The sequence below is a fragment of the Xenopus laevis genome, chromosome 5L (genome assembly GCF_017654675.1).
Source record: "Xenopus laevis strain J_2021 chromosome 5L, Xenopus_laevis_v10.1, whole genome shotgun sequence".
Taxonomy (NCBI): domain Eukaryota; kingdom Metazoa; phylum Chordata; class Amphibia; order Anura; family Pipidae; genus Xenopus; species Xenopus laevis.
The window spans coordinates 49,204,196-49,220,037 of NC_054379.1; the positions used below are offsets into that span (position 1 = coordinate 49,204,196).

Here is a 15,842-nt window from a genome sequence, read left to right on the forward strand (position 1 = left end):
CACTGACTACTTGTTTGAGCTGTGATATTTATACTACTACAGAGTTTGTCCCTCAACTGCAGTTCCTCTATTGTATTAAAGGGGAGAATTCTAAGGGAACCTCACTCTCAAACAATATAGTTTTACTAATACTCCCTTATGCTCCCCTGTGATTACAGCTTTACAACACTTCTGTCCTAAACATTTCTCTGCCCCCCCCCCGTAGTTTTTGAATGTTTTATTCATTATTCACATTAACTTCCTTATTTCAGCCACCTAGGGTGGTTCTTATTGCGTTTCTATTTTATTCTAAGGGGATAAATTGACAACTTATACAATTTTAAAGCTCATTTTCCTAAAATGTAGATGTTATTTTATTATTTGAAACAAAAACTGAGATAACATTATAGTAACGATTACCTAGGTTATTTAATGAGTTGTTAGAGACCACTAAATCCAGAATCTCTTACATATTCTGACCAAATTGTGGTACTAAACACCTCTGTTTTTGTAATAATTATTTTTAAAGGCAAACTGTGTAATGGCAATGTTTTTCCTTCAGATTAGGGTCATGCCTGGTTAGTTCCTTTACAGCGTGTTACATGCTGTGTAATACAGTTCTTTTTTAAACTTGTTTCCATGTACTGGAACTATTGAGCTCCAGTCAATTCCAGTCTGCGTTATAAATATCCTGCAGTATTAAGACTTGCCACAAATGTGCAGCATTTTCTACTTATCACAGGAGCTGAGCCTCTTCATCCTCATATACATGAGCGTTTTTACATTGCTTTCTTTATGGGATCCCCTGTACACTGGAATATACATGTGCTGGTTTCTCAGAATGTCACCAGTAACACCCATCAGTGCATAATGCAGGTTATCACTCAACAGGAATAGCATGGGACGCATCTCCCTTAAGCAAACATAAAATAAAATCATTTGTCCTGCAGGCATCAGCATCATTTGAATATCAGATCCAAGCTTGAGAGTCTAGTAACTTAAATATTAAGCCGTTCCTTTTCTCTGTGGTAAAGGTACAGAACTGCAAATGCAACTTGTACCATTTTCCAGTTGATGAATAAAAAAAAACTGATGAGTCCATAGAATTCCTCATTTGCATAGGAATTAGCCTAATGCCCTTTCTTTATGCTAAATGCCAAGATGCCTCTTGCATTCCTAAATTGGTCTTTTTTTTTATTTTAGCTCCAAATAATTTGTGTTTATCACTAATAGCTCACAGTTTTTATTATGTAATGTTCATGGGACTTGCTACCAGTATCAGAAGAATGTAATTGTACTTACTCTTTCCATCAATAGGTTTTCACCAATGATACTCAGTAATGCAAAGCATGGAATGTGTTATATATAAAGTGCAGGTATCGGGATAAAAGCCATAAGAAATGCTGTATAGTATCATCTCATATAAAATGAATATGACACAACTGAAGTGCGAAACCATCTGAATTTGCAGTGATGATAAAATCTTTTTATTATCTGCATATTTCATAAGTTACATTCATTTTGAAAAAATATTGTAATTTCCCAGTATCCACTTTATATATAAGTAATGCTGTCATCAGCAAAGATATACACAATTTCATTTTTGAATATTTATGCTGTAGATAAATTTTTACATTAAACAAATCTCTCCCTGCTATCTCCCCTTAGGCACGTCTTAACCTTTCAAGATCCACAACTCCCATAGAATGATGAAATGACAGATACATTCAGCCTCTTTATAATTGATTAAATTATTTCAAATAAAACAGTAAGAAATAAAGTACAGTTCATGAGATAATGTGTCTTTTTGTATGTTTTCTATATTGTAGATGCTTGGTACATATAAAAACCTTATCCTGTAGATATTTGTTTAATTTGGCTTTCATATAATATAGTGGCTAATGCATTCTTATTTTTGTATGTAGTAGCAAAGTTTATTTACATACTTTATTCTACTCACACACGTTACCCCTATGTATCATTCTAAAAAGCTTAACACTTTCCTCTCCTTTTTGTTTCTGTTTTATATGCATTTATTGAAATAAAAGGTTTTAAAGCATATGAAATCACAGCATTTCCATGAATAAAAGACTTGCATACTATTTACAGCTGTAGGTAGAGCTCTCTAAAGTTATATTTACAGTGTAAACATCAACTTTTAAATATAAGAAACATATTTGTCACAATTTTCACCTCACAACATTTGTTTTGGTTTGAATACTGAATTTATTGTTTGAAAGACTATGTCAAACTCAAAAATATAGTAACGTTGTTCTTGTGATTCAGTGGCCAGCGGGTATCTTTCAAAGGTTCTTCAAAGAAAAAGAAAGAGAGAGGACAGGTTAGTTTTACAACTGCACATTGTAAATTCCTAATTTCCCTATATTTTATGAGTTACATTATATTTTGGATTCAAATAAACACACACTTGAGAACCAGGTCAGCCAATAATGCAGAGATCCAATTGTATTAAAATTAAACAACTTTATTAAGCATTCTGAGGAAGTTGCGAGGTTAGGACTAAACCCCCCAATAAGAAAAGCGCCTACCTAGATAGTCCCCCCACCCTGCTTTCCCCCCTCATAATTCATTACCCCTGAAAGTGTCCCTAATACATTGCTCACATATTAGTGCAGAGTAAGCTTAGCAGAGCTCATGGGTGCCATCTAACAGATGTTTGGTCTTCTTCACGCTCCTCTTGCTTCCATTTGGCAATTCATGGAACTTTGGGCGCATGCACAGTAGCTATGAACTGGAATACTAGAAGACTACGCATGCACCAAAACCCCATTTCAGATAAAGAACAAAGATCCGGATGATGGTGCCCATGAGCTCTGCTGCTCTTACTCTGCACTGATACGTGAGCAATGTATTCAGAACACTTTCAGGGCTAATTGCAACAATACAGAGCCTAATTTAAAGTAATCATTACTTAAAAATGGATCTCATTAGGTCTAACTTGTGTTTGAAGTCTTTTGGGTTTATACTAGTTTTAATGAAAATGTAGGTATCTGGCAATGACATAAGTTTATGGGCCACACAGCAAATTCAATTGACAGCCCCAAAGCATTGGAAGCTAACCTATTCAATTGAAAATGATTAGGGCCTCACTAGGCACTCTACACTCCTGGGCCCCCTGTGACCACAGGATCTGCTTCCTCTGTAGTTGCACCCGTGGTACTTCTTAGAATATAGTCACTGATGTAAATTTGCCCCAATAGAGCCCCCCCATAGCAACCTTTTAGAGATTTTCTCTATAATTTCAATATACCGGTCAAAGCTAATTACACTTTGGTAGCTATAGTTCACTGCACTCAAGTCAAAATCTGTCCACTGTTAGTAAATGAACATATGTATCTTATAAGTAGTATATGTTGGCTGCTATTAATGGTAGTGACACCATTAACTGCATTTTAAACTGCTATTGTTATATGGCCACAACTAGATGTTACTGGGCCCCACAGAAAATTAATTTTAGGGCCCCCAACATATCCAGAGGTTGTCCTGTTTTACCAATATTTATTGAAATTTTATATGAATTAGAGCCTCATGAGGCCCCCTATACCCCCTGGGCCCCTCTGCAGCCTCAGGGTCTGCTTCTTCTGTAGTTATTCCCCTTTCTCTAGGTTTAAGTTTGAGAGTTTGTGATACATTATATGCTTCTGAGATTGCTTATCGGTGGAATCAACAAATAATATATAAAGTCAATGTATATTCCACATGATGGGCAAATAAATTCGGCAGGCGGGAATTCTTAGCGAATCTCCGCATTTCACCACCGGCAAATGAATTCATGAAACTGCTGCAAAAAATCCACTGCATCGAAAAGATTTGGGCATGTCAGAATAGTCGCACACGTAAACATTGTCACGCGCCAAAATTATTCGGACGCCCCTTTTACTTTAATGCATTTGGCCAAAATATAACAATTGTCGCGGGCATCGAAATTGATGGGCGTCAAAATAATTCTGACGCCCATTGACTTCAATGCGGTTTGCACATTTTTCGGCGAAGCAAAACGGAAAAATTCACCGATCACTACACATGAGCAATTTCATTATACACTGGATCTAGCTGGTTTGCTAATTTATGTAAATTCAGTCAGTCACAGAGTCTTTATTTAGTCCGAAGCTGGAAAATTTACCAATTGGAGGTGGTTTAGGATTTCATTCAGCGTGGCATCATCATAGTTGTCTGAAAATGGTGGTTGACTTAGATCTGCATTTTCTCGAAGACTCGCGGGATCAATATCTTCTTGACTGAAATACCACAATAATAACATTAGAAATGTTGTGAATATTGTTAAATATATGATAATACCAATATTATCTTGATACACATTTACAACTATCATCTATGTATCACTCTTGAGCTGTACCACAGGATATAATTTCCACAATCTGGTTGCTATGGTCTAAATTACCATAGCAACCATGCATTGATTTGAATAAGTTAGGAATATAAATATAAATAGGAGAGGACCTGAATAGAAAGATGAGGAATAAAAAATAGCAATAACAATACATTCATAGCCTTACAGAGCATTTGTTATTAGATGGGGTCAGTGACCCCCATTTGAAAGCTGGAAAGCATTAAGCAGAAGGCAACTCCACACTGTATGATAACTAGAATAAGTTACATTGTACTATTAAATTGCATTACCTTTGGTTCTAGTACATTTACTACCACTCGGTATAATGTTAATTAATTAGAATTGGAATTACTGTATAATTCAAATGTTAGGCATTGTTATCACTTTTAGTTAATACCACAAGAGTAGGTTTTAATGGTGTATTTTGCTTAGCACAATACAATACGAAATACTAATTTTCTTTGTAGTGGATGTTTGGGTCTTTTCTTTAAATACAATTGATAATAAATAGGTTTCCTCTGAATGATCTAGCATGTACTGCATATATTTGGGAACCAAAAATGCACCTGTTTGCTTTAAAAGAAAATGATTTAGTGGAATCTATGGAGAGGAAGGACTGAAGGATAAATCTGGGAGTAATATAATAATAGCTAAGGAATGAGAGGGCTGTTTTGTAATGTTGGCCTCTGCCCCTTATGTTGCCTATATGACGTCTTTCATAGCAATAAATTTCCAAGTTCTGTGTTATAAATACCTTCTCTTTCCAGTCAAGACAGAATTCAAGTATTTCTTTACAGCCATTTGCTTCCTAAATCGACTGTAGTTATCAGTGAACACAGCATCAGAGTGGCGCTTTACAGGCACCTGATCTTCTACCACATTGTTGCTTAAAAAAAAAAAAAAAGAAGAAGATTATATTAAATGAACGAAACCTGTTTAAATGAATAAAAATAAGTTTCAATTTGCTAAATATACTGTATAAGCAATGCTACTGGGTTTTAAAGTTTGACAAGTTTTTCTTATCATAACTTGCCTGTTTAGATGTATTTAGCGATATGTGAACTGTTTATATGTTTCCCCTGTGAGCATATTATTGGTTATGCTGACAGGTTAAGACTTCTGTAACAATGCACTGTTTATAACCTTTATTGCTTTCCTGTTATGTAATAATCCCCTTCAGAAGTTATGACTTAACAGCCAAGGAAGGTGGTATGTTGTTTTTGGTACCTTGACCAGTGCAAAACAGCCACCAGTTTTTTAGTAGAGGGAAAGCTGCATTTGTAACAACTACCTCTGCTTGCTCATGATAGAGAAATAGTATTGAACTGTGACAGCCCAGACAATGCATCACTTTTCCCAGTGAGTCAGAATTATACAACACATGTCATTTTATGTGTTTGCCTATCTTGAAATTAGATTACTAATCAATACATTTAATTGAAATATGTTATTAATCCTCCCTCTAATCCAGTAGAGTTGCCTTGTCCTGATGGAGCTCTGTTGGGACAGGAACTGATGAGAATGATGTATGCTCTCTGTAAAGTGCTGTGTAAACATGTCAGCACTATATAAATAAAAGATAATAATAATGGACCTCATTCACCAGAGTAATACAACAGCCTGAAAGTAAATGAGCCAGCTGACAGCAAAGATCAATGCCTTTTAAGTTCTCCTCTGCAGCTCCATTTGTTTAGGATGTCTTTTCCTACCCAACCTCCTGATGACCTCACCATGCATATCCATAAAGCAGCTAAAGCAGGCCAGAACACACTGAGCATGTGCAGTGTCAAAGACACCAGCTACAGAGCTTTCCTATACAGAAATATGTGGAACTATAAGCAACAGCTTTAACTGTATATGTCTTTATTGTCACGATGAAGGCTATAGCTCTGAGTCAGGGGTAGTCATTCCTGTGCATAAGATACATTCGTTGCCGGCGAAAAAATTCACGAAACCGTCGTGAAAATTCGCCGGCGTCCATTTTCGCGCCATTGCAGTGAATGTATCGCTGTTTCGTGAATTTCGCTGGAAATTCGCACATTTTTCGGCGAAGCTATATGCCCCAAATTCGCTCATCACTAATAATTTATATGTTCTGTTAGTGTTTACTTGCAAAAGGTGGTCGAATAGAGTGGACAGCCATAAGGAGGAAGAGCATTAACACCTTTTTGCTAATTTATATTTTCAAGTAGTTCAACATAAAAAAAAAAAAAAAATATATATATATATATATATATATATATATATATATATAGTTCATTTTCACATATTCAAGCTCAAGCTACAAGTTTAAGACAATATGTCTATGTGGTAAACAAAAGAAACATATTCCACTGGCCTTCCATGTAAAGCATAGGTGGAAGGTGGTTTGGTTTGTCTGCGAAGGGAGGGGTGGAAGGGTGGGCACCAATGGTGACTGGAGCTGTACTACCTACCCATATAACGCTTGATTAGCACTACAGATACTAGAAACTTTCATTGACTAATCTAGAATATTCACCACCTATCCACTCTATGCACCAGTTTTTAATTAAATGTTATTTTAGGGACATGGTCCTGCACAGCTATGAGTTAAATATGCTGTGAGTTGTTGTTGGCTGTGCTGGAGATGTTTTTATTGCAACTCAGAGTAAAAGTTATGTTTTAGATACATTGTTGCAACAGTTGCCTGAACTAGTTTGCTTGTTACAATGAGGATGGGATGTCGTTTGGCTTATATTCCATTCCTTTTTGTTACAGTTAATGTTTGCTTATCTTATATAATTTGTCTATGTGGTAAACAAAAGAAACATATTTCACTGGCCTCCCATTTAAATAACATTAAATGCAATTTAGCAAATCAAAGTTTAAATCTATGTAAAATAATTATTGATATACGTTATAAGAACAAAAAATCCTATAAACCAATATGCAGCTATGTTCTTTTAAAGCCTGTTTAAAATTGTTTTGCTATACCCAACCAATGTTTTCTCAATGATGTGCACTCATGGACCCAAGCAATAGTTATGACACAAGAATATAAAATTAATCATATGAAGTATTTTACACACACACATTCAGTACTGATAAAACATATATTTATGTACACAGCCAACAACAAATTAGAGGGAAAATTGTAACCAAATTTTTGTGTCACCTAAACCAGACAAAATGCCAATCGAATGAAAGAATTGAATATTCTTAGAATGGAAGATACTGTACCTCTGGATTTCCCATTTTAATATATATATATATATATATATATATATATATATATATATATATATATATATATATATATTATTTTGATCTCTAGATTTAGCACAACATCAGGTCCTTTTCAGAAGAATTTGTCATTTTTAAAGAAAGCATGTGGAATCTTTCCGAAATATAACATTTTGTTAGTGCATATAAACAAACATTTTTAATTTGGTGGCTGAAACTGAAACAAAAATACAATTGTTGCTTACTTTACTCTTTTTCCAATCAAAGACTCTAGATATCTTCTGGCAGAAAGCTGACCCAAAAGCTTGCTGTATCCACTAGTGAAGAGTCCATCAGCGTGTCTTGATGTTCTTGTAAATTAATAATGCAAAATCAGATAGCAACTGATGTTAGCCAAATCATGTATTCAATAAACGAAGTACATCTAATATAAGTAAAATATAAAATTATTGCACCATGGACTTTGCCTCCAAACCATTATTTAGTCTTTATTAATTTTATACTTTCATATTAAGGTGCTCCTAGATATTCTTACATTAATAATTATTTTCAAGTATTCTAACCTTAAAATTTCAGCAACATTAAGGAATGTCCCTAAGCTATTTTTATCCTTTATTTATACTTCTTTAAAGCTGGAAAACAAGCATTTTGGAAAACCATCAGTACCCTTCCTCTGGAAGACCTCTTACATCTCTTCCTCTTCTCATAAATGCTATCTTGTATCTACTGCACCCATAACCTATTTCATGGGCTAAAACCATTTGTTGCCACAGTCTTTCATAAATACCAAACAATCTAACTTATAACATCACCAGGAATCAATTATTATCTTATCCATTGAAAATCATCCCCAGTCCCTTCTCTTTTTCATAATTTATCTAACCCTGATGTGGTCTTTCCAAATAACCAACAAAATTCTGCATGTATAGGGACAGATTGCTGAAAAGTGGAGAATTAAGTGTAATGTGATTCTTTAAGAAATGGTACAGCATTTTTAACTGATTACATTTAGAAAATGTTTTATTTCCCTGAGATGAGTTTGTGTTGAATTTTCATTTTCATGATTGCTCTTTAATATTTAATACTATCTCTCTGCACAATGCACATGCCGCTACTGTATGCATCATCTTAGTTGCAATAACTTTCTGATTTTCAGATAATTGATGTTCTATTTCACCCTATTTCCAGGTGAAACTCAATGGCTCATGGCTTGTTTATCCATTAAAACAGCTTATGAATAAGCAACTTTAAACTCCAAAAGTGTGCCAATCTCTGATACGAAAATTATTGCTAGATTTAGGAATCAGGGAACTAAACAAACTATGTTACATGAAATAAACTATATGTTAAATGTCCACTATAATTTGGTGGGAATATCCATATTTTCCTGTGCTCAAAAATTTAAAAAAAAGAAATGTAAACAATACATTTAAGCACAGTTGAACATGCACATACATATACATTTGTACAATATGTCCTATTATTTTCTTTGGTTGTATGAACAGCTACATTTAATGTGCCTGGAACAGAGCAGATGCAATTTACTGTTCATTCAAAGACTAATTAGGGCTCAGTGATCTGTTCATTGTCATTTGTGTTGTTTGTTTTGGATGTATAACATATGCGCCCCTCAGGGTAACATTAGTCTCTGTTAAAATGCAATCACCAAACCACTGCCATGGTGTTTTTGTTACTCATGCTATTCAGGCATATATTATGTAGAGAAGCTTCATAATAGATTAACAATGTAAACTATGAAATATTTAAAGTGATATACTGTGTCCACTGGCCAGTGGTCTGGGTTTTCAAAAGTTCTTACCAGTCTCATTTAACAACCTAACCAATTCAACTAATCATAATGTTTTTTTAGGTACAATCCCCACCACTACCATTTCTTTGCAAATTGAAAAAAATATTTTATCTCCTATTAAAGCAAATGTGACGGAGAATCTTACTGACCATTTATGCACAGGTTTCTTAATCAAAATAGCTCAAACCAGTAACACAAACTGCTATCTGAATCTCTGCATATCTTTTTAACAAAAAGGAAAAATGTTCAAAACTACATGTATGGGCTCATTTATCAACACTGAACACATTTATATCTGAGCAATAACTCATAGCAACCAGTGTTTTCAAACAGCTGCAGGTAAAACAATGAAAGCAAACGTGATTGGTTGCCATGGATTACAACCTAGGTACACTTTTGTCCTGTGCTGATAAATTAACCATTTAAGTGCTATTCTGTGGCAGTTGTACAAAGTGGTTGTATTATTTACAAAATATCAGCCACTTTTCATGAATACATAACTTGCGCTCAGCAAGTTATTATATATATAAATATAAATTATAAGTTTTTATAATTTAGGAAGCATACTATGAAAAGTACTAAAAAGATTAACTTACCTGCCAACTGCTCTGGACATATCCATAAAGAAATTGTCATTTTCTGGTAGTGTGTCTTGAAGCATGTCTGTGTCTGGTTTTAATGATCCCTGAGTCTGATCAGGTTCACTTGCTCCCTCAAATGGTAACCGATTTCCCAGCCTATTAATGGTATCGATCAAATTAGAATGCAAAATTTATTCTTAGTTTCTAAACTGCACTTTCAAATAATAATCCAGAAATAGTAGGCAAAATGAAGAATAGACTTTACTTTTTTTGAGGTAGAAAAAGGCCCATTTATGCTAATTATGCCCACATTATCCATACTACATATTACATCTATAGGATACACTACCTCCATCCAAGCCAACATTAAGGGGCAGATTTATCAAGGGTCGAAATAAAAATTCAAAGTAAAAAAATTTAAATTTCAAGCTATTTTTGTCGAATAGGCCAAAATATGATTCAAATGTGAAAAAATTTGACTATTCGAATATCGAAATTTATCATGTACTGTCTCTTTAAAACTTCGTCTTCAACCATTCGCCATCTAAAACCTGCCATTTTGCTGTTTTAGCATATTTGGAGTCATTTGGTGGATTTTGAGAAATCAAAGTTTTACTTTGGAAAAACTTTGAATCGAAGTAGATCGAATACGATCTTACTAATTTCGGTTGGTCTTTTTTTCTTTGAATTTTGAAAACTCCCATTACTTTGAAATTCCACCCTTGATAAATCTGCCCCTAAATATGTGATTCATTTAAGCACATTACATTATGTAGAATATTTCAGGTGCAGAATCTATTACCCTTAACCTCCCACTTTTTGTTCCATTTAGTATATATATAGTTTTATTTCAGTTACTAGAAACAAGAAAGCATTATCACTCAGAGCAGTTCCTTTATATTTACTACAAATAAATCTACAAAAAAACTGATTCCTGCCTCAATGGAAATGGATCATGTTGAAACTGGTTGGACAGAAAGAGTTGAAACTGGTTGGACAAAAAGTCCATTAAATAGATGCAATTCTTATTTCTTTTTTTTTTAATTAGAATTTTACTAGGATAAAGGGAAACAAATGCGAGCAACATGTACATTGATGCAGCAAGTGTTTGACTATTGGTTGTGACCAATGTAAGAAAAGATTTATTTGCTAATTTTTCATTTTCATTTTCCATGAGATGCAAGCCATTGTTATAGCACACTATTAAAATACAATGCAGTTTCTTGCTACATACAACTAGTTTGTGAGTCTCAAATCCAACTACACATTAGATTCATTTGAATGATCTATTTGCTAACTGAAATCAAAACAGAATAAAAATATGGATTACTAAATGTGCTATCTGGCTTCATTCTTCATTAGATTACTTCATTAATTTACATTCACATTTTCATTTCTGGACTTTCATTATAGTTTCATGACTCCCAAAGGATGCTGGCTATTTTCCCACACTAAGCCACTCAGAACTGAAAAGCAATAATCTTCTAGTTTGTTATCATAAAGGCACACACAGTTGCAAAATGCAAACTCATTGGTGCCACCCTCCTAGGATCGATCCATGATGTCTCATTTGTCCTTGTAATTTACTTCATGTAATTGCTTAGGTGGTGACTGAGAAGAATTCTGAGCTGGAACTAAAGATGATTTCCAGTACCCCATGTCCCTTAAATCCCTATTGTAAAACTATAGTAGAATAATATCAAATACCAATTATGCTATTGCAGTGGGCGATGGAAACCAGGGGAAATGTCCTTAAATATGACTTCATCTGAACATCAGGGGAAAGTCAGTATACATGCAAATTATTATCCATTAAATTTCCACTATATTAACAGAAACCAGGTTACTTATGTTATAGATTTGCAATATTAGCTGCCATAGACAATTCAGTAATCATATAGCCAACTTCATAGAAAAGCACAGTATTGAACTGGTTTTTCAAACAGAGTTGTTACTATTAGAAATGCAAATAAGCCAGTATGACTTATACACTGGCATATTAAATGCCATCATCAAACTGGGTATTTACCAGCATCAGGTCCTTGAAATGTGAAAATGAATGTCATTTCAAATGTGAAAGGCAATTTGTCACTGTATGAAACAGATTTGATACATCTACATTTTTGGCATCTAAGGCAGTATAAGTGATATTTGGATCATTTGGGAATCCAACATATTACATATTTCTCTTTCTTCACTTTAGTAATTATAATACATATAATGAATGTGTGGGGCAATACAGATTGATGCTACTTAATAATCACCAGTGCATTATATATGTCTTCTAAACAGCTAGGCTGTACATTCTATAACTGAACATCCTGCAATAGTAGTTACAGTTTCTTTTTATAGTATATATGGTATGATTAACTGGATTATATATTTATATAGACATACTATGGATATACCTCTAGGAAAAGATAGATCAATATAATATGGATGGGGCAAATGCCAGAAAAACTAAAGATCAATCATTCTAAACTCTTGTAGCAGATCAGCTATCCTGGGGCAAGGTTCTGTCTAAGGTGCGCAAATCATGAATGAGAGCTATAAGAACGAATACAAAATTCTTGAGTTATGCTATAATAAGACTGCAGCATCACTGTGGGATTTTAAATGCCAAGTCCTTTTTAAGGAATTTACTGTTTGCCTGTCAACATTATAGGAAATACTGTCCGGGGGCACCAGCACTTCATTATTCCTTGAAGTTCCTTATTCCTTCATAAGTTAGAGAGAAGTAACAGTCAATTCTCAGAATTATATAACACAATGTAATTCATTGGCATGTCAATCTGCAACCTATAAGTGCCCAAACATGACTGATATTCAGCTTACATGTTATGTCACTGTGTGTTATAAGCAGCGTATATAGTGGGGACTAAGTCATTTTTTATCTGGATAATGAGGAACACTAACGAGTACAAAGCATATAAGAGAAATGATTGATCTATTCCATATAGTTGAACTTTTTCTCATTCTAGTTCCCAAAAATCATTCTTGACAAAGTAAATATTAATCATACTTATTTGTTCAGACAGTGTTTACAAACATACATATGAAACAGAATGCAAAATATCCTGTAAAATTCAATTTAAAATTTGCCCATTAATGTCTGCCTCCTTTTATATAGCCCACATTTTCATTTGTATTTTTTTTTAATAAACTGACATTAGAAAATGAGCCCAACTATACGCACAATGTCCAAATGATTCCAACTTTACCTGGGATTTGAATAGGTCCCCATGGGAGGCAATGCCCGGGCTCTTAAGCAGAAAACATTGAAGAGAGTAAAAGATACCAGAAGGTGAAAGATGCTTCTGTGTTCCATAACTTTAACCCTGGTTAAGCACAAACACAAATCACTTTATGTCTTGCAAAATAAGCATAAAGCAATACTTATGCATAACCATGTACAACCTATACTCACTGTGATTGACAGACTGCTAATTGTTCAATGGGATCTTTGAACATATCTACTTATGTATTTCAACCCAAGCAGCAGGTTTTGCATCATATCGGCTGTGATTGCACACACACACATATATAATCATATAAACTACTTTAAAACATAAGTTCATAAAATCATAGCCATGTAAAGAATGTCAATTCTTTCCAATACAGTTCTGTAAAAGAAAAACTTTGCCTTTTTCTGTAGCTCCTCAGACCCAAAAACTAATGGGCTATGGACTTCTTGCATTATTTGTTATCAAGGGAAATACAACACAACATAAGGAAAACAGCATCAGGAAGAAACTAAATGATGTTGATTTATGTATATAAGACAGAGCGATAGAAATATGTGTGCATGTGTATATATGTATATATGTATGTGTGTGTGTGTGTGTGTGTGTGTGCGTGCGTGCTTGCGCACACACACACACATTCATATAAACTTATTTAAAACATAACTTTATGAAATCATAGTCATGTAAAGAATGTAAATTCTTCCCAAGAACAGATTTCTTGCTTTGATGAAAAATAATGGAATTCTAACCAACGTTACAATCTACATTCATGAAACCATGTTTCAATGGTTTGGAAGGTATTTTGTAAATCTAACTGGTACTGATAACAGCACCAACCCCTCAGGACTCCTGAAACAATGTAGCAGAAGCCCGCTGTAAGAGGACTGACTGCTGCATTAATTCAGAAACATAAAAAAGATACAGCTTTCAGCTTCAAAGGCATTTGCAAATAACTTTAAAACCATGGGAAATATTGGATACGTTTGTGCAGGAACTTGCAGGGAATTGCCTTATATTTCATTACACAAAAAATACACTTTAGAGGAGCTTTCTATTGTTAAAGAAGGGATTCATTCCTATGGATGTGGAGCGATTAGTTCCATAGTTATCAGAAATCCTTGTACTCACTGGATGACAGAGCTCCGGTTACTTCTCGCCTTTGTTTTCCAGTCAGTGTGAAGTTTCAGCACAAGCCGAGAGCAACAGGAGTCAATGGGGCGCTATCCGTGGTGCTGAAACTCTATAAACTGCCGGTGCAGGCGCTGCCGGGGAAAGTTCTTGTCTGTAAGGCGCTGCGCTCTCCTTCTGGCTCTAGACTTGCAGTCAGGCTGCCTCGCTGCCTCTCATTGAGATCTCTAAGGCAATGGGATGCCTCCTATAAAAACCAGAGCAAGGGCAGGGTTGGCCAAGAACACTAACTCGAGTGGCTTCTGTGAAGACGTCACTCCAGATCCCACGGGAACACGCTAAAAAGTCGTCATCAAGCACCTTCCTGCTGATGTCCAAAGAAGATGAAGTTGCTGGTGATCAATGACTTCCCATACAACATAACGCTTAATTTATTTACTTTATGACTGCCCGTCTGCTATGGAATCAGCATCACTGATTTGTTCAGAAGCAGCAGCAGCGGCAGCAAGACATCCTTTGATGCTATTATACATTTTAAGGGATGGCTGCTGCTGTTCTCTTCAAGTATCTGTTCCAAACCCACAACTTCCAGAGCAGTTACAAACGCCGTTATCTGTGGCAGAAAATATTTTACTGTAAATGGGACTTGAGCCCAAAACTGGTAGCACCTATTTTACTTGTATCTTATAATGCAAAGGATTTTTCTTTTTTAAATCCACTTTGTCAACTCTTATTCTGGCTTACTATTAAAGGGGTTGTTCACCTTTGAATTAACTTTTAGTATGATGTAGAGAGTTATATTCTGAGACAATTTGTAATTGGTTTTCATTTTTTATTATTTGTGGTTTGTGAGTTATTTGGCTTTTTATTCTGCTGCTCTCCAGTTTGAAATTTCAGCAATCTTGCTGCAAGGGTCCAAATGACCCTAGCAACCATATTGATTTGAATGAAAGACTGGCATATGATTATTAGAAGGCCTGAATAAAAAGACGAGCAGTGATGGGCAAATTTATTCGCCAGGGACGAATTCGTTGTGAATTTACGTTGGCAGCGAATAAATTTGCAGTGAAAATTCGGCATCAAAGTTTTTTTCTTATGATGCCGGCGATGTTTAACAGGCGTGCCATCAACTTTTAAGCCAGCGCCCATGTTGACGCCGCTGAATTGTCGCCGGCGTCAAAATCGGTGTCCTGCAAATGTTTCGCCCGTTTCATGAATTTCACAAAAATTGAGGCAAAGCGAAATGGGACTAATTCGCCCATCACTGAAGACGAGTAATACAAAGTTGCAATGACACTGACATTGTAGCCTTACACAGCATTTGTTTTCAGTGACCCCCATTTGAAAGCTGTAAAGATTCAGAAGAAAAAGGCAAATAATTAAAAAAATATAAGAAAATAAATAGTGAAGACCAGTTGAAAAGTTCTATTACAACTGACCATTCTATAACATACTAAAAGTTAACTTAAAGGTGAACCACACCTTTAAGTTAGGACATATCTATCCATTCCAAGTGTATTATT

General features: G+C 34.9%; 1 protein-coding gene across 1 annotated transcript; it reads right to left on the bottom strand.

Annotated features, from left to right (window-relative positions):
* Positions 1-1,443: 1,443 nt before the first annotated feature.
* vip.L (vasoactive intestinal peptide L homeolog) lies at positions 1,444-14,529 on the bottom strand. Its single transcript, NM_001085714.1, is given in 7 exon segments — positions 1,444-2,291; positions 4,124-4,238; positions 5,106-5,237; positions 7,801-7,905; positions 9,962-10,102; positions 13,168-13,284; positions 14,320-14,529. Coding segments are annotated over 6 exon segments (609 nt in total). The 5' UTR covers positions 13,275-13,284; positions 14,320-14,529; the 3' UTR covers positions 1,444-2,282.
* Between the last annotated feature and the right edge of the window lie 1,313 nt (positions 14,530-15,842).